The sequence below is a fragment of the Daldinia childiae genome (assembly GCF_008694065.1).
Source record: "Daldinia childiae strain JS-1345 chromosome Unknown Scaffold3, whole genome shotgun sequence".
NCBI classification, from domain to species: domain Eukaryota; kingdom Fungi; phylum Ascomycota; class Sordariomycetes; order Xylariales; family Hypoxylaceae; genus Daldinia; species Daldinia childiae.
The window spans coordinates 4,414,433-4,436,298 of NW_022984644.1; the positions used below are offsets into that span (position 1 = coordinate 4,414,433).

The following is a 21,866-nucleotide window of genomic DNA, read 5'->3' on the forward strand; positions in this document are numbered from 1 at the left end:
ATGGCAGACACCGAGAAGGCAGAAATAAAGACAGGGAGCGCCGAGGATATCTCCATTCACAAGGAAACTGATACGGGGCCTGAGCCCGGAGGCCGCCAGGCTTCTGAAGAAAACACCATCAACCCAAAAAATGAAGTTAAAGGAATTAGGCTTGTCCCGATATTTACAGCCGTTTGCATGTTCACATTTCTTGTTGGACTGGTAAGTGTTAGCTGACAGGCACAGACAACTACTACCTAATGGTTGCATATTTGGTAGCGAGCTAACAGAACTGATCCCTTATCTAGGACCTAAACATGATAGCAACAGCTATTCCTATCATCACCGATCACTTCAACTCCATCACAGACGTGGGGTGGTACGGATCATCCTTCATGTTGGCATTGTAGGTGCACTTATGCTTCTCATCACAACCTCCTTTTTCTTCGCTTTGTCCACTCACGTCATTTTAGGTGCTCTACTCAGCCGTTGGCAGGTAAAATCTACGTTCTGTTTCCCAAAAAGCTGGTGTACCTAGTGTACGTTGGCATCTTAGAGGTTGGCAGCCTCGTCTGCGCATTAGCGCCCACATCCAAGGCCCTTATCGTAGGCCGCGCTGTGGCCGGCCTAGGAGCGTCGGGCATCTTCGCGGGTGGCTTTATCGTGGTGACTACCATAATCCCGCTTCATAAGCGTGCCATCTACACAGGTACTATCAGCTCGACCTTTGCTATAGCGAGTGTCGTCGGCCCTATCATCGGAGGCGCCCTAACTGAACACGCTACATGGCGATGGTGCTTCTATATTAACCTCCCTATTGGTGGGTTCGCCGCCCTCCTCTTTGTACCGTTTTTCCACATCCATTCCGACGCGAGCGAAAAGATGCCCCTGAAAACCAAATTAAAGGGCCTCGATGGGCTCGGATTCTTGTTATTTGCCAGCTCCATGACCATGCTACTTCTTGCACTTCAATGGGGTGGTGTCACGTATGACTGGAACTCGTCCATTATTATCGGTCTTTTTGTTGGATGTGGTGCCGCCTTCGCGCCTTTCGTTGCGTGGCAGATCTATATGAAGAATGATGCTCTCATCCCCCCACGCTTATTCACCGTACATCGAAATGCCTGGCTCATCTGTGCAAGCTCCTTTTTCGTAAACGGCCCGTTCCAGGTTATCATCTATTGGTTACCTATCTGGTTTCAAGCAGTTCTCGGCGCCTCGCCCACCCAGAGCGGTATCAACTATTTCCCGACTGTGATTGCCGATGCGGTAGCCGCTTTCGTCGGCGCCGGCGTTATTGTACAGGCTGTTGGGTGGTGGAATCCTTTCCTTCTACTTGCTGAGGCGTTGGTGTGCATAGGGGGAGGCCTCTTGTCCACCATCTACCCGGAGATATCTAGTGGTCATTGGATCGGCTATCAGATTCTCGCCGGCTTCGGGTTCTCTTTGGCCGGTAATTTGGTATGTAACAATTTGATTCTCTAGTCCCTCATCCCCTGTCTGAAATTTCCCTTTATATCTTACTGCTAGGAGGAAACTAATACAGACTGTGTGCCAGGCCCATCTCGGTATGCAGGCGTCTCTACCAATAGAACTCGTACCGCTCGGTGCAACCACCCTTCTCACCATAATCTCAACAAGCTGCACCATCTTCACAGCTATAGGACAGACAATATTTCAAAAGCGGCTAACGGCTAATCTGTCGGCTGTTGTATCACCTGAAGTTGTACAAGCCATTATTTCCGCGGGGGCCACCAACCTTGACTCCATCGTTGACCCTTCAGTGTTATCAACAGTGATCCGAGAGTACGGAAACTCGGTCACACAAGTATTCGTATGTTACATACCCTACTATAATCCTGTTTACGTAGAACGATGTGCTGACGGCGCGTCATATAGTATGTACCTGCTGGAGCACCTGTCCTTTCGTTCGTCCTTGTGGCCTTTACAAAGTGGACATCTACCAAGAAGCGGCCCACTCCTACATAGGCCGAGGGGGAAGAAAAACAGAAGTAACTTGCTCAATCATTTGATAACAGGTAGCAGACCTTAATAACCTTGTAACGGTACTTCAGGCGTATTGATATAGGCAAACCTAATGAGAGGTATATAGGGGAGTTACAGATGATTGACTTTTGCAATATTTAATTATTTCAGCTGCGTAATTTAAGTAGGAATCTAAGTTATATTTATAATTGGAAAAACTGTAGCTATGCCTTGGGCACCTGAGTACCTAACTTAGGCACCTAGCTAGGTAGGTAGTTAACGTACGAAGGCTACTACACGATAGATAAGGAAATCTTCGTTGTAATGGCGGAGTATACATGCGTAGCAGCTATGTCTTGCTCTAGGGCGGTTGACTCCAGTGTAATGGACGCGTGGGAATAATTTCTCAATCAGAGGATAACACTAAAATAGTATATGGACCTATCTTAGGACACTTCCATCTTTCTAGCTTAATTCACCAACAACTTGGTCATGTTTCAAGCATCGGTACTTTCTCCTCTGGCAACTGCTTCTTCAAATTCTTGATGTGTTTTAAAGCGGGCCGGTCTTCCTGTTTCTTGATCCAAACCTTGCTCCTTCATCAGAGGCTCCCGAACTTCCATGCACCGTTTCCACGCGGGGCGCGAGATCATGCGCTCATGCCAGGCCTGTACGTTAGGGAAACCAGAGAACTTGTCCTGCGGCTTGCAGATAATGGTAGAGTCGATGCGGTCGTTCCACGGCACGAAAGCCAGGTCAGCGTACGTCATCTTGTCGCCGACGAGCCACTGCCGCGTTTCGAGCCACTTGTCTAGGACGCCGAGAACGCGCTTCAGCTGATTATTGTAACGTTCTATGGCCGAGGGCAACTTCTCCTGGTGGAGCACGTTGAACCTAGATTTTTACGGCACAATGTAAGTTTTGAGGGGTTGACTACCTCTTGGGTATATAATTGATAAGGCTACAGGACCAGGCGAAGAACTCACCATGCACATACGCCATAATACGGTCCTTGACCACTCATTTGGAACTGAAGCCACTGGTTGAGTTGATGTCTTTCTTTGAGAGTAGTGTACGTGAGCTTATGGTCGACATCATATTGCTCTATAAGATACTGAATGATAGCGCCCGACTCCCAGAGAGTAATGTCGGTGTTCGGATCATAGATAGCTTTACCGGGTTAAATCATCATGTTCATCAAAGCAAGAGACAGAAAGGAAGAATTCATACCTGGAACACGACCATTGGGGTTGATATCGGTGTAAGGAGACTTCTTGACATCGTCAAATTTGATGGATGTTATCTTGTAAGGTATGCCGAGTTCCTCGAAAATAACGACCACCTGCATATTTAAGTTAGATAAAGGGGTCTTGCAGAGGGAAAGATTAATAGCGGCCAAGTTCTTAATCGGTAATGGGCTTACCTTCCAAGGATTTGGACCGGCAGCTTGTTACGAATAGGGTTAACATCACGAATTGTAACTAGAGGCTTTCCATGTTCGACTTACGGATGAGCCAGATTCGGATGGGCTTCATGGGGGGCAATGATAACGAGAAAGAGAAAGAAAAATAGTATTACTTTCGTAGCAAAGTAGGAAAGACTTGTACGGGTCAATTTGGAAGATGGATGTTGGAAGGGGACACTTATTAGTGTGCTACGTTGACAAACAAAATAATAGTAGATAATAAGTGGTACCTAAGGTTAGTACATCCCTAGGAGGTACACAGTGCCTCACATAGGTAATGATAGGAACGGTCTTGAGCACGGGCCACATTGGAGTTGGTTACAGTTAACTGTTGACATGTTACACAATCAAAAAGGGTTGACTTATCACAGCCTCTTAGGGAATGAGTTTTGACATACTGTGTACAATTATTAGGATTCTTTAGTGCTTTAGCGCCGTACGGTTGCACAGCATAATGTTCTCCAAACATTTAATATCACCAAGTCAGGTTATGTTTTTCTACTTACCTTAGGTACCTAAGCTACCTATCTTAGGTACGTTGATACCTAATTACCTCTAAGGTAGGTACCTAATGTAGGCACACACATGTAGCTCTTACGACGCTGGTATCTTTGCTTAATCTTGCTTAAGTCGTGATCCCGATAGTTATTTCGAATTTAATATGCAAGTCTGCTCATAGGTACCTAGTAAGGTATCTAGTATGTTACTTGCTTCTTCAAACTGGACATACATAGATCTCTGTAAAGCTCTATAGACCTTTTACCTAAGAAATCCCTGTTTCTAGTCTCTGCTTTCTGGCAAACAAGTTTCGTCGCCTATAACGAGAACCAATTTCTCCTTTCGTCATGGAGAATAGCAACTACTGGGCACTGCCTTTAATTGTTTTCTTGGTTTATTGTGTGTATGATGGCTGGATGGCGAGAAAATCAATCAGGAAGAATCCTGATATACCCTTTATAGGTAGCCCTTTCACAGCGATACCACGGTTTCTTCTGAACCTCCTATTCGCTTCTAAAGCGGCGGATATCGTTGAATGGGGCTATCAAAAGGTGGGTGGGGGCTATCACGTCCCAAACGAAATAGCGATTCTAACTTTGCCTGATTTAGTTCAAAGGCCAGGCTTTCCAACTTATACGAAATGATGGTCAAGTTCTACTTCTTCCATTGTCGGTCCTTGAAGAGCTTTCAAACCTGCCTGCCTCGGTGGCAAGCCCAAATACCGCCCTCGAGCATGATTTATTGGGAAATTACACAGGATTGAGCCTAATTCTGGAGAGTAGAGCTCATCATTCTATCGTTCAACGGAGAGTAACACCACGCCTTGGTTTAATGACACCTCGCCTCGAGGTAGAAATACACAACGCATGCGATGAGTCTCTTACCAAATCCCATGAATGGGTTGAATTTCAACCTTACAAGACACTTTCCAAAGTATCTGCGAGAATCGCTGCGCAAGCTATTGTGACTCCTGAGTTTGCCCATGATCCAAAATGGCTGGAAGTTTCAGTCGAATATACTGAGAACTGTAAGCTACATGCACTTTCCCTACTGCCTAGGTGTAGCACCTTATATCGCTATCCGAGCGTTTCTATTTTTGCATCCTAATGTGACATGATAGTGTTTCGAACTATTGTTATCACACGGCTTTTCCCTTCGTGGATGCAGTCGTTTGTCTGCCGTCATCTGCCATCCTTCTGGGCTGGTCAGAGATACATGAAAGAAGCCAAAAATCTCCTTGGTCCTAGAATCAATGAATTACTTCATATGAGTGACGAGGGGGCCTGGAAGCCTCAGCCCAATGAATCCGACTCAAATGTCCTCAATTGGCTTGTAGACACTGTAAAGGGGGCAGACCGTGACGCGGACACTATAGCCCATGTAGAGGTGCTACTCGCTCTCGCCGCCGTTCACACCACCCTCCTAAGGATGGTCAATGTTCTATACGACATAACGGCATCTGGCCTCGCTATGGAGCTTCGGTCTGAGATCGAAGAAGCCACTAGCCGGTCGGGGACTTGGGATAAATCGTCTTATGACAGTCTGCATAAGCTTGACAGCGTGCTTAGCGAGTCGCAGCGAATGTCACCGCCCACTACTTTAGGTATGAAGCGTATTTTTCAAGAAGATTACACATTCAAAAATGGCTTGCATATCCCCAAAGGTATGTACACAGCGATGCCCATCTACGCTATCGAGAACGACCCTGCACACACTTCTAATCCCGAAACATTCGATGGGCTTCGCAATTATCGCCTTATGCTAGAACATAATATTTCTGACGGTAGTGATGGCGACGAGGGAAGAAAATTTCGTTTCTCAACGCCCCGCCCAACTGTTCTCAATTTTGGATATGGACGGCATGCATGTCCAGGGCGCTACTTCGCAAGCCTCGTTCTCAAAATTCTATTTACTAGGCTCCTGACCGAATATGAGTTCGAGTTCCTTCCCGGAACCGGGAGACCTAAGAACTTGTTGGCACACGAGTTCCTTTTCACAGCACCATGGCAGCGTATGCTTATTAGAAAGAAGGAGAAAGGGAACTGTCCTTTTTGACTGGAAATAAGAATATATACCTGCTTTAAATCTAGGCACTTGATTAGTTTTAATGCGCAAAAGGGTCAATTTCAGGTCTCCATCATTGAAGCCCTATAATGAAGTATCTTATTAAAAACTAACTATGTATTAATAACTATCCACTTGTGATACACGAGTAAGAGATCTTCACCTCTTCCAACGACACCTATTTTTCAAACCGTCGTGCCGACCTGAGTACCTAGGTAATTAGGCAAATAGCAAGGCTCTAATATCTAATTCCAGTGGATGATATAGTTACGCTTAGACGTAAGAAATATCAACACCGTGTGTGACATTGATAGAGTTCTTCACCAGGTCCGCCTGTGTGATCTCACTATCAACTGTACGCTCTAGTGGTTCGTCTTCTTTCGGACCCCCCAGGACGTGCACGTCATGGCGGGAATCAGGCCACTGTGATCTACTAGTAAGCTCGACCTGGCTCTCGCCATGGTTAATTTCTCCATTATTTCCGGATTTTATCAGCTGTATGTCATTTTCCGATTTCTGTGTCTTATTCTTGCTGCCTCCGGACCCTTGGGAGCCGCGGCGAGAACCCCAACTTCTAAGGGAAATGATGGAACGCACGCTGCGCACGAGGGACTCGGGCGCGCGGCCGCCGAACCTAGATAGAAGAGACCCGTAGCACGGAAGACAGCCGGCTATAATGGAGCAATGAGGCTCAAGAACGAGGAAGACGAATTGTTTGGATTGGATTGCTAGAGATATTCCATTAAGTCAGTCTTCATTGCGGCAGCAGGTCCCAGAATGGTGGTGGTTGATATTTACCAATGGATTCCTTGGCTTCGACGACGGCAGATAGTAGTTCTGCGAGGAATACTACTCGGACTATGGATGCGACGCAGCAACTATAAAATGTCCATTAGGAAGGGGTTTGGCCATGGGTATTGGGGAGGAAACTAACAAGATCCCCAGCCAGAAGATAAGCATGATGGATATCTTGCGCGTAAAAGCCATGTGAAGTCTTGATATGACAGGGAGAGGGAAGCACAAGACAAGGAAGTCCAGGGCGATACTTGAGCCAACTTGGGCATATCCTACAGCTGCAATGTCATAGCGAAATTTGCCAGTGTTGACTTCCCATGGTGAGTCGAGCGGATCGCCTTGAAAGGCCGTTAACTGTAATTGAGACGTAGTTAGCGCTCTCTCGAGCTTCTAGCTGCTACTAGGACTCTGGGCTGCTTACGAAGATGAATAATATGCACCAACAGAACAGTATGGCTATTAAGGTCCAGACGGCAATCTTGAACTTTGGCGTGGCAAAAACTCGCTTATAGAAAAGCAAGACAGCAATCTTAACCGAAGTCAAGGCCGGCAAAGTAAGAATGGAAGCCACATATAAACACTAATATGTGGACTTGGTCAGGAAGCTCTCTGGTAAGACTATTTGGATATGGCCCAACCTGTAGTGACAATGTCGTTCCTTTAATAGGATCAATCTTGTAGTAGTCAAGCCCAGTAAGCGAGCCGAAGACCCAAACATCGATACTGAGAAAGAATGCTAGAATCTGTATGAGATTTTTGCAAGCATTAGCAGCTAGGATATTACCTAGATATCATTGCTCGCATTGTTTCGAGCCAGGTAGGTGACATAGCAATGGTAGTATAATTTCATACCCAGGATATGAGCATCCACCAATCATCTGCAAGTAGCTTCGCGCGCTGTATCTTTCGTGCCTTAAACCGGAGGACGGTTGCTGCAAGTGATAAGAGCATAAAAATAACAGAAACAATTACCAAGGCTGTAGTGACCAGGCACGGCGTTGGCATCGCATTGTCGGCTTGTCGTTTAGTAAAGAACATCATGATGAACAGAATTGACAACGTTCGCGACACCGATTGCTTGGAATTACGTTCGCTGAATATTGGATACTGGAGAAAAAAGGCCTGATAGAGGAAAAGATTTCAATGCTAGCCATTTGCTTCTTGGAATTTGGAGAATTCCTCTTACCGTACGACCTGACCTACCTACCTCCTAAGCTACATGGGAGCTTTTGTACAGAATGCCGGCGCATCGTAGCATCCTGCACGACCCAACATGCAGTCCGATATCAAGCAGGCTGTAGCCTGCATTATCACCTAAATATTATATCCCTGCTCCTATTATAGACAGTGTTTTGCACTGTCGCATACCTAGATAGGTACATACCTCCAGGTGACCTGCATGGGTCAACTGTTCGCGGTTCCAAAGTTCGTATCGGCTATTGTAGCCGCATGTTTCCTCCAATGAGACATTTAAGTCTCTGTATCAGATACTACAATCGGAAATTATTATATAAGGCACTTTGGGTGCACATGGAGATGTAGTTTCATGAATACATACAGGTTCATAATACATACTTACATTAGGTCCCTATAATCTCGCATTGGATGTTCAAATGAGTCGTTAGATGCTTACATTACTCTCTGTACTACGCACAAAGACCAACATGAGCCACGTAGTTTGGATGACTGCTGCTGTTGCGGTCCCAAACAGACTACACCTCCTCCTTGTGGCTGCGTTTTTCTGCCTTTTCATTCTTCTTCTACTTGCCCTCAAACGCCCGAAATATGTCGTTTCAGGGCAGCTCCCCCTCATTAATAGGCGTTTCGCTTGGGAGCCTAGGTTGTTCGCACGGCTTCGCTGGGCGCTATTTGCTCGTGAAATCCTGCAAATGGGATATAGGAAGGTGAGTAGCATCTCCGTGCTTCAATATCAACATCAACGACGTAACATCCGTGTAATATGGATAGTAACATTATTGCCAGTCCGGGGGAAAGCCTTACCAGCTGGAGCGCGGTGATGCCGACTACGTGGTACTTCCGGCAAGCTTCATCCCTGAGTTGAACCGTCTACCTGTAGACGTCCTCAATACGAGAAAACATCATAGTTTTAGTCTCCTCGGCCACTTGACAGGAATGCACGTTATTCTCAAGACGAGTTACCATGTGAAAACGCTTTTAGGCCGGATTAGCCCGGCAATCAACGGGGCCACACTACCAATGGCCGAGCGCATGACAACGAGACTAGATCGCTTGTTTCCCCAGGAGCCTGGTTTATGGGTATCTATAGATCCTGTTGATGCACTCGTACGCTGCATTAGTGAATGTTTAGCATTTACATTGTTTGGACCGCCAATTTGCGATGACCCTGAACTTGTAAAGGTCTGTCATGAGCATACTAAGAATGGTGAGTAGCATTGAGCAGAGAACATAACTTTATTTCATCGTCCTAACACGGGATAGTCTTCACTCTCGCGTTCTGTATGCGTATCGTGCCCTCATTTCTCCAACCCGTGATCGTCTGGTTACTTCCTGCCAAGTGGCGTCTCGTTAGCGGCTGGAAAACCTGGGATCGCATCGTGATCCCTGAAGTGCGCCGTCGACTGCAAGAAAAGGACTTTGATCCTTCAAAGAGAGGTGACCTGATCTCCTGGATGTTGCACGATGCTAAAACTCCTATTGAGCGCAACGAGCACGTCTTATGTCATCTCTGTGCCGCCGTTATCGCAGGTGCAACATATAGCACGGCGAATCTCGCGTCTGAAGCTCTGGTAGACCTTATAGCAAATCCTGATATTTTGAAGGAGGTACGCGAAGAGATCAAACAGAAGCATTCGGATATAGAGGGACAGTGGGATCTATCTGCGCTGGAAAGACTTTACAAGCTGGATTCGGCACTGAAAGAAACCTCCCGCCTCGCACCAGGTGCTGCGCTCGTGTATCAACGTGTCGTACAGAGGGATGTCCAGTTGAGTTGCGGTATCCAGCTAAAGCGCGGACAGTTCATCGCACTAGCTTCACAGGAGGGTATAATGGCCTATATCGCGAATCATGGCGCACCGGGGCATGTCCCAAATACGTACGATGGCATGCGATTCTACAATGACGATCTCGAGCGTCACAAGGCGACACCGTTTAGTGGAATATCAGGAAATATACTTACATGGGGCTCCGGGCGCTGGGCATGCCCGGGGCGGATAGTGGCGAATATGATGATTAAGGTGATAATGGTGGAATTACTAGATAAATATGAGTTCGAGTTCATAAGGGGTAAGAAACCAGGGGTAATTCGAATTCACGAGTTCTTAATGCTAAACCCGATGGCAAAGATCAGGGTACGTAGGAGGGAGAAGCCACTCTGCGGAGTGGTTATGGCGCCTAAATAGATACCTGGGTGCCTTCTATGGTAGACACCAAGACAGACAATTGTCAGAATGTTGAGCCCGAATAGGGGTAATAGGGGTAATAGGGGTAAGAGGCCAAGCGGCCAAGCGATTACATAATTTCTTGAGGTAGAAACTCGAGATACCTAGGTAGCTTTTCAGTACTCGCTAAGACTTTTTTTAACCACCTTAGATAGGTTAGGTACCTAAAACTTACCAAGGGACAACTGTTTACTGCATCTCATTGTGTATCGTAGGAGATATGATTCAATTTTCTCGCACTGTGCTATTAATATATATTCGGAAGAAGGGATCCAATCTCACGATAGGTAGTACCAAACTGAGTAGGAGTGGCATTTGTGGTCGCACATAGAAGTAGGCATATCACACTGAAGCTCGGGACTGTAAACGGTTACACGATGAAATCATGGCTACAAAGGCAGACCTTTTGCTATCTCGCGAAATGCTTCTCAAGATGGCAATGCATACAACGTAGGTAGACAGAGCCTCACATATCGCGTACTCCTTAAGAAGTTGGTTCAGTTTACCGTCCACACTGCATTAGATGAACCAGTTAATCCATACTGTCACACAGCATCAAACGCATATATTAGGTAGGTACCTATCCGTTACAACCCCACCAACCAAAAGGCGACACCCAACTTACAAGTCAGAATCCATCACACGCTGCGGTCACTTAAAGAAAATATTCGGAATCATGCATTTCCGTATTGTTCTGACTTATCAATTATAAATCGTGATGTTATTACTACACACTGTGATGATACAATGGTGTATACAAGGAGAAGTACACGGCCATTGAAGCAGCATGTCTTTCCATCAAGTGAGGACTTGGAGTCTCATTGAACAATGCCATAGTATATATTGATCACGACGTTGTCGTCTCATTAGCCTTATCGTCCATTAAAGATATTACCTACCTGTAATCCTTCAGAGCCTACATTGCGGGAACCCCTAGTATGACCGCTTTTAGATCATACCCATTATAGTTTCCCCTCTCTAGAGAATCGAGGTATACTTTCAAGCTTGGAAGTATAGCCTATGAGCACGTAAGGCTATGAAGCCTTGAGACTGTGAATTATTCTTTTATTTGACCCGTAAGCTTTGGCTAGATTTTGGTCGTATGAGAAATATACGTTGACATACGAATGTGGAAGTTGATATATGCATATTTGCCAACTTATCAAAATGAATACTGTTCATAGTCTTGCTGTATACGCTCAATCTTCTACTGGGGCATGGGCCACTGCCGCAATTCTGACAGCGTCATTGGCGATTATGCTAGCTTCACTCTTGAGGCACAACGATGCTCAACGACCGCCCCAGGTTAAGGAGACCATCCCTTACGTCTCTAATATCTGGATATATATGACAAGTAAGAAGGCTTTCCTTGAAAGAATAACGTAAGTACCCACTAGGTTAGCAAGAAATAATCAGTTTTACATAGTTTCTCACAATTAATATAGCCGGGCACTCCTGAACAGTCCTGTCGTAGAATGCCAGCTGGGGCCCATGAAAGTGTATTTCGTCACTGGAAAGGCTAGCGTTTCGACAGTGCTTCGGCAATCCTCTATCAATCTCATATCGGAGCTATGGATGTTACTCATACTCAAGAATGTGGCTGGCTACACAGATAAAGACCTGGCCAAGCTAGCACGGGACAAATCAGGTATCGGAAAGTTGCCGCTCCCAGGTAATGAATCCGTGCTTCCGGAGAAACGTATCTGGTATCTCAAACATCAAATCCATAATGATTATTTAGCGACACCTCAACATACAGAAGCTCTTGCAGTTTCTTTCCAGAATCATTTTGGAGAAACGCTCAACACTTTTCCAATTGGAAAATGGGCTGAAGTATCCGTATTCAACTTCATTCGTCATGAGGTGGCTGCTGCTTCTGTTTGCTCCGTGGTCGGTAGGGATATCTTGACTGATAACCCAACATTCATGGATTTGTTCTGGGAGTACGATAGCTATGCGGAGAGCCTGGCATTTGGTTTACCAAGGTGGCTAAACAGAAAGGGAATAAAGGTTCGCGAAGACCTACGTTCCGTGTGTCTCAAATGGTACGAAGAAGCGGAGCAAGGATTATCAAATGGGGACAACATCAAGACAGGCAAAGAATTTGACAATGCGTTTGGCTCGCAATTGTCAAAAGAGCTTGGGGAATGGGCCAAGTCGTTCGGATTCTCAAAAGAAAGCATAGCAAGTGTCTACATGTTCCTCTTTCTCGGGTAAGCCCACGTCCGCCAGGATTCACATTTATATATCTTTCTAACAAGTGCTCGGCGTGCCAGCTTGAATACTAACACCATTCCGATTTGCACTTGGGCATTGATGGAAATTATTAACGATACAGACTTATTTCAGGCCACACGAACGGAAGTCTTACAAGCTCTCGTTACAAATTCCGTCTCTGGGAAGCGTGCATTTGACATCCGAAAGCTAGCATCACTTCCTTTAATTCAATCTATTTACACAGAGTCCCTACGCCTACACTTAAGCCTTAACCTAACTCGAACCGCAACAGAGGACATTTCTATTGCGGGATTCACTTTGCCGAAAGGGTGCACTGTTCAAGCGCCAACTCAGATTTCTCATTACGAGGAAGCTGTCTGGGGGACACCGGACCATCGTGCCTCTGAGTTCTGGGCTTATCGACATGTGAAGCCATCAAAGACTCAGGATAGGGAAGCGAATTCTGGCAATATGTTGGAATATTCGATTTCTGGGCACACAGGATCATTCTTTCCTTATGGTAAGATTTCGTTTCAATCTACTTGCGCGGTCCCTACTTCAAGTCCCTGCTCACAAATGCTCTGGAACAGGTGGTGGGGGATATATGTGCCCAGGGCGAAACCTTGCGAAGCAAGAGATTTTGCTAGTGATAGCAATGGTTGTCATAAGGTTTGATGTTAATTGCATTCAGTGGACGAAACTAGACGGGTCGCCATCACAGCGTCCTGCTCAGAACGACCCGAGGTATGCAGGTGCTGGATCTGTCCCACCAGATAGAGATATGAAGATCAGGTGGAAAAGACTATGGTGAAGATTTATTAGGTCTTTCCTGGTAGTTCCCTGGTTAACCGGTGGAATTAGGTCGCTCTTTTGACGAGAAAGCTGGTATGTAGGTACCTAAGGTAGACGAAATTAGGGGCTAGCTTGTTGCTACAAAGAAACAATATCTATTGTTCAATTGATATCAGTTTAATACCCTCCTAAGGCAGGGTCGTGTACGATCAAGCTAGCAGACACTGTGGGCATTACTTCTGGGGAGCCTGCTTTGAGGTGCTGTTTAGTCAAAAGATTCTAGTTTGTGTCGATATACCGCTACACCACTAAAAGGTTATTTGGTAACAGATTTTATTCTATTACATATTATATATCGGACAGATATTTATATCTGACAGTTTGTATAGAAAGACATCTAAATAAATCATATAGAATGTGATTGCGGTACTTTCAACGATGACCAAAGCGGCGACACTGCAGTTCCAGCATTAGGTACATGGCGCCAATAGCTCATACAGATGCGAACCCCCACACTGAAGCCAATGCAAATTTAACTTGAGGGAATATTATATAGTATTGTATTGTGTGATAGTAGAACAGTCGGTAGTCAAAATTAAAAGCTTGTGAACATTTATCTCGCCACGTACTACAGACTGCTTACAGGCCATTGTAATTCTTCTCTCCGACCAAAAGGGAAGAGGTTCTCTGGTCCCAAACATACCTATAGAGCTATTTGTCAGACTTAGGTGCCCAAGTAGTCATCTACTGGGCCAGAACGTTCCTACAGAACTTTCGATTCGACGCCAAGCTCGCTGAGCAAGAAAAAAAAGAATAAGGACAACAACTACTAAACTTATTATAATTAAAAGCGCCGTCATATCGCAAATCTTAGAGTTTACCAATGTTACATATGACGCGGACCCGTTGTTTAAATTAGCGGCGCGATCGATTTTGTTCGTAGATCTAAGGTTGCGGTCGGCGATGATGGCGGGTTGGGGATTTGCCCTCCTCCGCGTTCCTCCGCATTTACCCCAGACGAACGACGGTGGATCGACAGCGTATGACGTGCCAATGAACAAATACTCGAACCTTCGAGCGAATCGATCTCGAGGTTGTAAATGGGATGCTGGTCTCGTTCGCGCAGCGTCGCACGGCTAACATCAAAATATGAAGTCATTCATCATGAGACATCACGAGATGGATGGCCCGTCTAGGAAACTAACGCAATTATATAGATGTCAGAGTTTCCTTCGATTAGAAGAGGACTTAGCTTAATTTGCCATCAACATACACATTTTAAAGATTACTCCAGTACATCGAAATCAATTATCAACATCAGAAACAACATCAATCATGTCTGCCGACGGACACGGACTTACAGACAGCGCCGTTATGGGCGCGCACGACATGATACATCATGCCGAACAAGAAGAGCATGAGCATGAAGCCGCAATGAAGCGAGGAATTACAGACGAAGCGGCAGAGGCTGAATATCAGTTGATACACGGAGCTGAGGAGCGAGCTGCTCGGGCCGAGGTAAGTTCAGTACTCGGATCATGTCTAGCAATGAAAGAGACTAACAGTTAAATAGAGGAGACGAAACTCACTTACTAAAGTAAAGAGAACTTTCGAAAAGATTATCCCTGGGAAGCATTAAGCTCCTATTGGATTACTGACTCGCTGGCGGCGAGTGATATGCTTGTACAATAAATTGAGAGTTTGATGATATCCTGTATCTGTACGGGCTTTAGGCCTATGAAGGACCCCGTCTTGGGTAATTTGCGTTTATAGTTGTATCTTTACAACGTTGCTACTCTTTACAATAAAAATATTCTTCAAGGTTCCTATATTTTGGCTGCCGTGATTGCCCTCTGTGATATTTTATTCATCCTATTAGTGCAATTTTACTCCTATTTCGAAAACCTGCTGGGATTGGAACATCTCTCCGTAGGTTGGCACCTAAGGTTACGACTCGACACGTTTTCCGCTGCGTTCACGACAAATTTCAAATCAAATACTAACAGCAAAACAATGCTAGCTACCTAGGTAGGTAGGTACCTATCCATTTATTAATTACTTCAATAGACTTCTCTCCTTCTCCTTTTATTTTTCTCTGTGTTAGCTTCTCTCTTGAGCATACGCAGCAATATCCTACCTTACTCTCCGCCACCTAACTTTCATATCTCTGTCAGGCGGCGCTGCCACTGCATTAGAATACCCGATGTCATCAATTGCAGCCCGGTTCGAGGAAGTCCCATCTGTTTTTATCCATTCGACGAACTCTATACCGAACTTAGATAGTATCATAGATACTCCAAGTAGGATCTCTGCATTTGCAATGAGAGTTCCTCAAATCTTACGCCCAATAATGACAACGCAGCACCGCATATTCCATTCGTGCCGAGCCACGCAAGTTTATCAGGGATGCGTAAGTTCATCCATAACATATATCGATCTGGGGCACGAAGTTCGGCGCGCGGGGAGACCACCGTCGCAACCTTTGATGATCTTACCTCGGTGGATCTCAATTATCACCTCCAGCTGAAAGCTATGAAATCCAAAGAGACAGAGAATACCCACGGGAGTGGTCAAGTATGAACACTGCAACTTACGAGACATTAGGATCCTTTCCCGATGAAGAAAATGAACACTCGGCGGAGCGATCTCCAGAAGGAATATTGGAACGCCAATTTGTTTAACAACTCCTGTTTTCCCCTTAGATCTTGTCAACTTGACGCAACAGTACTTCTAATGACGTACTACTATTTTGTCGCAAAGGCCGACTGGGTCCCTATAGAAGAACTATCTCTTGGTTTCTATTCCTCTGATGTATTGGTGGGGGAATATCCTGGGACAATGACCGGCTACAGTTTTATTAGTAGAATATAATATTATGGAAACAACATAGCCTTCGAACTCTGGAGATAGATTGAGGGATTTGCCGAGTGAATTTAGGGAGATTAGGGGGTATAAGTTGCAATATCACTATTATGCCCAGAAACCTTAGCCCCGAACTGTATTTCGCATAGTAAAATACATAGTTCTGACACTCCTTTTTATGAAGATAAATATTGGTATAAAACCAGGGTTGTTGAGTGAACTAATCAATCTAGCATCTATACGCCCTCACTTAAGGCATCGTAGCGACTACCCCTTCCAGTAAGGTAGTCGAAATCACGCTTGCCAGAGTCGATATCGCTCCCAGAGTCCCTAGCACCCAGGACATCTTGGATTGACCAAGCAATCCTCTCAGCTCCGATCCTAGCGCCGATTAGGTTCGGGGCGCCCGGTCCAAGCTGCAACGCGGCAAGCCTGCCAGCTAGGAACATGGGGACGTCGTCTCTCCACTGGATTATACGGAGTTAGCTATGTTATATAGAAAAGAAGACATAAGTGCTCCAGACTAGGGAACATCGATAGCAACTACCAGAACCCCCGAAGAGGCTTTCAGGGCTAAAGAGAAAATAAATATGGAACAAGCTTACCGCCATATTCTCCGTAATACAAGGCATTCCCCCGCAGTTCTCAATGGGATAATCAGAGCACATAGATTTCAAGAAGGGGAGGCATTCGAAATTGCCCTGAACGCCAGTTGCGAAGTAGATATGGTCGATCCGAGGGAGTTCTTGACTCTCGTCCGATAGCGACACCGTCCAAGTCTTGGAGCACGGGTCCCAACTCTTATCCTTAATCGTGGTATTCTGTAGTAAGGACAACCGACCAGTAGAGATATGCCGCTCGAGGACTTTCTTGTATGCCGGCGTAATGCTACCCCCGTTCCTAGCAGTCATTATCTTCTCCCATCGCTCCTCGGCAGAATCGGAAGTCCAGAAGGCAGCTTGCTCAAAGTTTCGGAATTTGCCCACCCATTCGAGCCCTATATCGAAATATTTCACTTTAAGGGGTCCACGCATCAACAACCACACCTTGTTTACACCGCGACGAATAGCCAGGTCAGACAATTGAGCCGAAGTTAACCCGCCTCCGACAATCACGATGTTAACAGGGGATTTGGTGTTCAGTTTCGCTCTAACGTGAGGAGATGGAAATTCCTTAATATGCATGGAGTGGGTTGCTCCCTCTGCCCCCTCCGAGAGATTGTCGGGGATCTGGGGTGGGTTACCACCCACGGCCAACACCACGGTCTTTGCGTAATGAATACCCCTATCTGTTTGGACAGTGAAGACCTTGTCGACTTCGGAGACGTCTTCGACGTAGTCGTAGCGAATGTCGCCTACTTTTTCATAGCTTACAATATTGCCGCGTAATCCATAGCGGTCCATAAGACATCCGCAGTGAGAAGCAAAAAGCGGCGTCGAAGGAACAAAATAATCGTTTCGATCACGTTCGTCAACAGTGGGTTCAGTCCGTGGTCTTTCATGGTTGAGTAGATGTTCGCATTGGAAACTTGAATAGGAATGCTTACATTCTTCCGGCCCTCTCCCTCTTCTTTCTTTGGTGTTTACTTAGTTCCTTCCCAACACAGCCCCGAAGCTCTGTAAGTTCATTCCCCCTATCATTTCTATACGTAAATGCTAGCAGGCCATCTCGTTCGGCGGGGTCGACATGGAAAAACATTGGACTTCTAAGGTGGGAGATATCGAAGGTCTTGAATAGGGTATCCCATCGCGCCATCCAACAGTTGTCTGTAGCGTCGAGCACTAGAAGATCTAGGCCCGCACTACCTGATGAAGTGGTAGACGATTTTCGACGCGTCTCGAATCCTGTCTTGTAGTTTTTTATGCTGGCCTGGTTTCGGTGTTTCCTAATCCAATGGTACCTTTGATGTTCATCGTCTGAGAAGTTCGCTGCCGGCATGCGTTCGGACAATCGCGCCGCAACAGCAAGGCCGCAGGGTCCAGCGCCGATAATAACAACGTCGTGGACCCGTATATCACTCATCTCTCTATCAGTCATATTTAGGTACTTTTGGTGTTATGAGAATATAGTAGTAGAAAACCCATAGACTGGCTTGAGGGCTATAAGGGACCAGATGGGAGAACCTTGATGGTGGGTTGGACACCCTGATGGCATCTCCGTCTTCAGTGGAGATGACCTTGAGGTCACCATTGTCAGAAACGACTCATTTGAGCACATTACATCAATAACTACTTCCGTCATTGCTGGCTGGATGCTTATGGCCATGCTGGGAGCTGATAGTTGAGTAGAACACCGATTGCGGAAGAGTAGACCAGGCCAAAGGGCCACGAGAGCGAACCCTGCCATGGTACGAAGCGTATTTTAGGATCACCCCGCTACGGTTCATACAGAGTATCCCGATCCCTTCTTTGATCGGCATTTGGGTTTGTATAGCCATCGAGTTGATCATCACCAATTTCCGTTTAGAAGCCCGCTGGCAGACTCATTTATTCAAAGTGCTCTGATACGTGGTGAGCCACAGCCGTCTCGTCTCCTTCGAACGCGCCACACACTGGGCACGTCACCGTGGTCGATGTTACATCCGTAGTAGAATTTGCCACCACGTTACTCCTTAAGGACTGGTCGCCCCGGGCCGACCCATCTGGCTGGTCAGTCTGCTTGGAACCATTTTTGTTCTTGCCCTTGCGTCTTGAAGGTACAATATATGCACCTAAGTCAGCCTGATTAGATGGAATATCAAGCGGCTCTTCTAGCCTCGCATCCCGAAAACGCGGGTGACGCGCACGTGGCTGTGAAGTAGTCCCCTCCATCAAATCGGCTAGTCCACCTACGGTTGACGTACTTCCTGATGCTACATCATCGGAGATAGTATTTGATGTTGATGTTAATGTTGATGTTAATGTTGATGAAATAGTGCTCATACTCTGGATCCGCCCGATACGACCATCAGTGAGTCGAACTTTGATACCGCGATGGTGGTCACCTCGTGTTAGAACATCACGAACAGTTCCGCATACTTGGCGGCCCGTGCGCTGATCGGCTTTTAGAACAATATTCACAAGTGCGCCTCGAACTACCTCGGTCGTCTTCGGAACTCCACGGCTTGTCATCGTAATAATGTGGTAGTGGCGTCTGGGGATAGTTTGGGGAATATGCTAAGATCGGTGAGCAGATAGGATCAGATCTGTTTTACTTTTTAATTAGAAATATGACGAGTCTGAAAAAAAAAAAAAAAAAAAAAAAAAAAATCCTTCATCCATTATTCACCCCTCCTCGATATAAGAGAGTTTTCTTATACCCTATAAACGCAAATATACGTTTTAATGCACTCCGCTCAGACATTCGTCTTCCCTGAATTCCATGGCTCCGGGTTTCTTCTTGCAGCTTCTATTCTGTAATATAGCTTCTATATAAGAGTATTGAACCATGGATGATTGCAGCTTGCATGCAGCATGCATATAAGTTTCGTCACGGGACTTCTTATAGGCAAGAATTGCTCCCCTTTCTATACATATTTCTATTATCGGCCGCACTCTGTCGCCATCTTTATCGCCGACACGTAAATTCTGACTAGTCACTATGCAGATGATCTATCGTTTTGGAGAACAGATAGGAGATGGCCGTTAAGCAAGTAATAAAAAAAGAAGTGCATTAACACTTAGATTAAATCTTACTGACAACCACAGTTTCGAACTACCGAATTAAATCGTTAGAAGAAATGATAAAAGTAGTAGCTTTACTTAACTGAAGCACTCATTCTCATTTATTCGGTTCTTAATTCCAAATATTTGTTGCGATAGGAAGCTACCTCTATTTGAACTTAACCGTATGTTAAGCTGTTAAGCTGGTAAGCTGGTTCGAGATATGCGAGTTATTTCGCTATCCGCTTGGCCGTTTCTCCAAAGAACCGTGTTTTGTGGAATCGATCTCCAAAGACGCCTTCTCTTCGATCCTCACCGACTGCCGGAAATTTTCCTTGCTATGCTTCACGCGATTGGTTAAGGTGTCTCCAGCTAGTTCTCCATCCCTTGCAATAGACACGCTAGGTTAGCTTGTCGCCATCGACTAGCCCCTGTACATGTAATGCTCCGATATAAATGTCAAACCGTCTCCTCGACTGGTAACTTCTTGGGCGCGTAGTACCCAAACTTTCAAGGGCGTCTCAACTCGACACGGAAGCCCTCACCCCTACGCCACTCCGGACTTGTTGGACTATCTACACATATTACGGCCTCACTCAGAATGCGCAAGGTTTTGGCGGGGCCAGCTGACCGCTTGCCAAGACCACCTTATGACGCTGAGATAGACGCGATATTTAAGGCTCTAGGTGGCACGCCTGAGAGGTATGAGGTTGAGAAGCTTAGGAAGGATGCGGCGGCGAGGACTCAACCTCTCACGAACGCTCTACTTACCGACGAGAGTGTTCAAGTCGACGACGTCACAATCCCTGGGCCTCGAAGGGATCTAACGGTCTCGGTTGTACGGCCAGCGGCCGCGACGGGTGATCAGCATCCATGCATTTTCTACATCCACGGTGGCGCCTTAGTTGCAGCAGATCGCTTCGCGGGATTGGATACTAGTGTCGTATGGGCAAGGGAGTTCAATGCCATCGCTATAAGTGTGGAGTACGGACGTGCGCCAGAGAATACAGGTACGCAGCCTGCAGAAGACTGTTACGCTGCATTACTCTGGGCTGGTAAGCACCTCTCAGAACTAGGTATCGATCCTGACCGCCTGCTGCTCTACGGCACATCTGCTGGGGGCGGTTTGGCAGCGGCTACAGCATTAATGGCACGTGATAAGGGCGGCCCGAAGCTGTGTGGCCTTGTTCTCGAATGTCCTATGCTCGATGATAGGAATGAAAAGGTTTCGTCCCAACAGTTCTCGACTGGCCCATTTTACAATTCGACCCTAAACAGGTTTGCCTGGCATTGTCTCCTCGGTGAGCGCGCTGGGAGCAACTCTGTTACTGAATACGAAGCACCCGGTCGAGGGCAGGATCTCTCAGGGTTGCCACCGACATACCTCGACTGCGCTTCGGCTGAACCCTTTCGGGATGAAATTGTGGCATTCGCCTCCAAGCTATGGGAGGGCGGGGTTCAAGCAGAGCTCCATGTGTGGCCTGGTGGCCCTCATGGATATGAAAGAATAGTTCCAACGGCACCCTTTGCGATAATGGCAAGGCAGACCAGGCTGGCCTGGATTCGTAGAGCTTTCTTTCAAACAACCTAAAGGGCTTGGCTATTGGAGTTGACATTGTCATTAAATCTATAGCCGCTACGTAATCACATTTTGTGGCTCCACGATCAAACGATTCGGTGGTCTGTGGGAGGTTGTCTGGACTGTTCCAGGTATAGGGGGTATCAATGCCTCCTATCTATCCACGTATATATCCAGATTGTGTGTTCACAAGAGGAAGTTTAGGTTCGGGTTTTGTATTGGTTACAAGCTATCTTACCGGAAGAATGTACAACATTTACTATACTTCACCGGATAGACCTTCTTTGGTTGGTGAACAGGCTTACCAACTCCTTACGGGTGTATTAATAATTAGTCCACCATAATTAGATTCGGAAATTGATAAAAAAAAAACCGTCCCATTATCTTATTCGGTGTCGGTATCAACGGCACGGCCTTCCTAAAAATACCAATTAAAGCACCATATTGATTTTACTCGGGCTAACTCGAGGCGAACACGAATTATAAACATCTTCGTCGTTCTAAAGACCAACCAAAATTTTAAAGATCTTTAATTCATTTCTTCCGCCTCACTTTTCGCTATGGTG

General features: G+C 46.0%; 7 protein-coding genes across 7 annotated transcripts; 5 read left to right on the plus strand and 2 right to left on the minus strand.

The window, feature by feature from the left end:
• On the plus strand, positions 1-1,968 carry GL218_03924 (putative HC-toxin efflux carrier TOXA; the record flags this gene model as incomplete). The annotated part of the gene is made up of 5 exons (XM_033580505.1): positions 1-201; positions 288-385; positions 453-1,440; positions 1,538-1,813; positions 1,879-1,968. 5 exons carry the CDS (start codon positions 1-3, stop codon positions 1,966-1,968), a joined length of 1,653 nt encoding a protein of 550 aa, XP_033437559.1.
• Positions 1,969-2,462: 494 nt separating this feature from the next.
• GL218_03925 (Glutathione S-transferase 1) lies at positions 2,463-3,500 on the minus strand (the record flags this gene model as incomplete). The annotated part of the gene is made up of 5 exons (XM_033580506.1): positions 2,463-2,859; positions 2,952-3,135; positions 3,196-3,307; positions 3,389-3,411; positions 3,473-3,500. 5 exons carry the CDS (start codon positions 3,498-3,500, stop codon positions 2,463-2,465), a joined length of 744 nt encoding a protein of 247 aa, XP_033436889.1.
• Positions 3,501-4,275: 775 nt separating this feature from the next.
• Positions 4,276-5,983, plus strand: GL218_03926 (Ent-kaurene oxidase; the record flags this gene model as incomplete). The annotated part of the gene is made up of 3 exons (XM_033580507.1): positions 4,276-4,479; positions 4,538-4,955; positions 5,049-5,983. 3 exons carry the CDS (start codon positions 4,276-4,278, stop codon positions 5,981-5,983), a joined length of 1,557 nt encoding a protein of 518 aa, XP_033437557.1.
• A 2,468-nt stretch (positions 5,984-8,451) lies between these two features.
• Positions 8,452-13,237, plus strand: GL218_03927 (Ent-kaurene oxidase; the record flags this gene model as incomplete). Its single annotated transcript, XM_033580508.1, has 7 exons — positions 8,452-8,691; positions 8,771-9,191; positions 9,248-10,119; positions 11,515-11,591; positions 11,655-12,422; positions 12,486-12,946; positions 13,017-13,237. The coding sequence occupies 7 exons, from the start codon at positions 8,452-8,454 to the stop codon at positions 13,235-13,237; spliced, it is 3,060 nt and encodes a 1,019-aa protein (XP_033436579.1).
• Positions 13,238-14,553: 1,316 nt separating this feature from the next.
• Positions 14,554-14,857, plus strand: GL218_03928 (uncharacterized protein; the record flags this gene model as incomplete). The annotated part of the gene is made up of 2 exons (XM_033580509.1): positions 14,554-14,736; positions 14,792-14,857. 2 exons carry the CDS (start codon positions 14,554-14,556, stop codon positions 14,855-14,857), a joined length of 249 nt encoding a protein of 82 aa, XP_033436576.1.
• Positions 14,858-16,316: 1,459 nt separating this feature from the next.
• On the minus strand, positions 16,317-18,117 carry GL218_03929 (putative fad binding domain protein; the record flags this gene model as incomplete). The annotated part of the gene is made up of 3 exons (XM_033580510.1): positions 16,317-16,547; positions 16,686-17,574; positions 17,627-18,117. 3 exons carry the CDS (start codon positions 18,115-18,117, stop codon positions 16,317-16,319), a joined length of 1,611 nt encoding a protein of 536 aa, XP_033436577.1.
• A 2,205-nt stretch (positions 18,118-20,322) lies between these two features.
• GL218_03931 (Carboxylesterase NlhH) lies at positions 20,323-21,312 on the plus strand (the record flags this gene model as incomplete). Its single annotated transcript, XM_033580511.1, has 1 exon — positions 20,323-21,312. One exon carries the CDS (start codon positions 20,323-20,325, stop codon positions 21,310-21,312), a length of 990 nt encoding a protein of 329 aa, XP_033437326.1.
• Between the last annotated feature and the right edge of the window lie 554 nt (positions 21,313-21,866).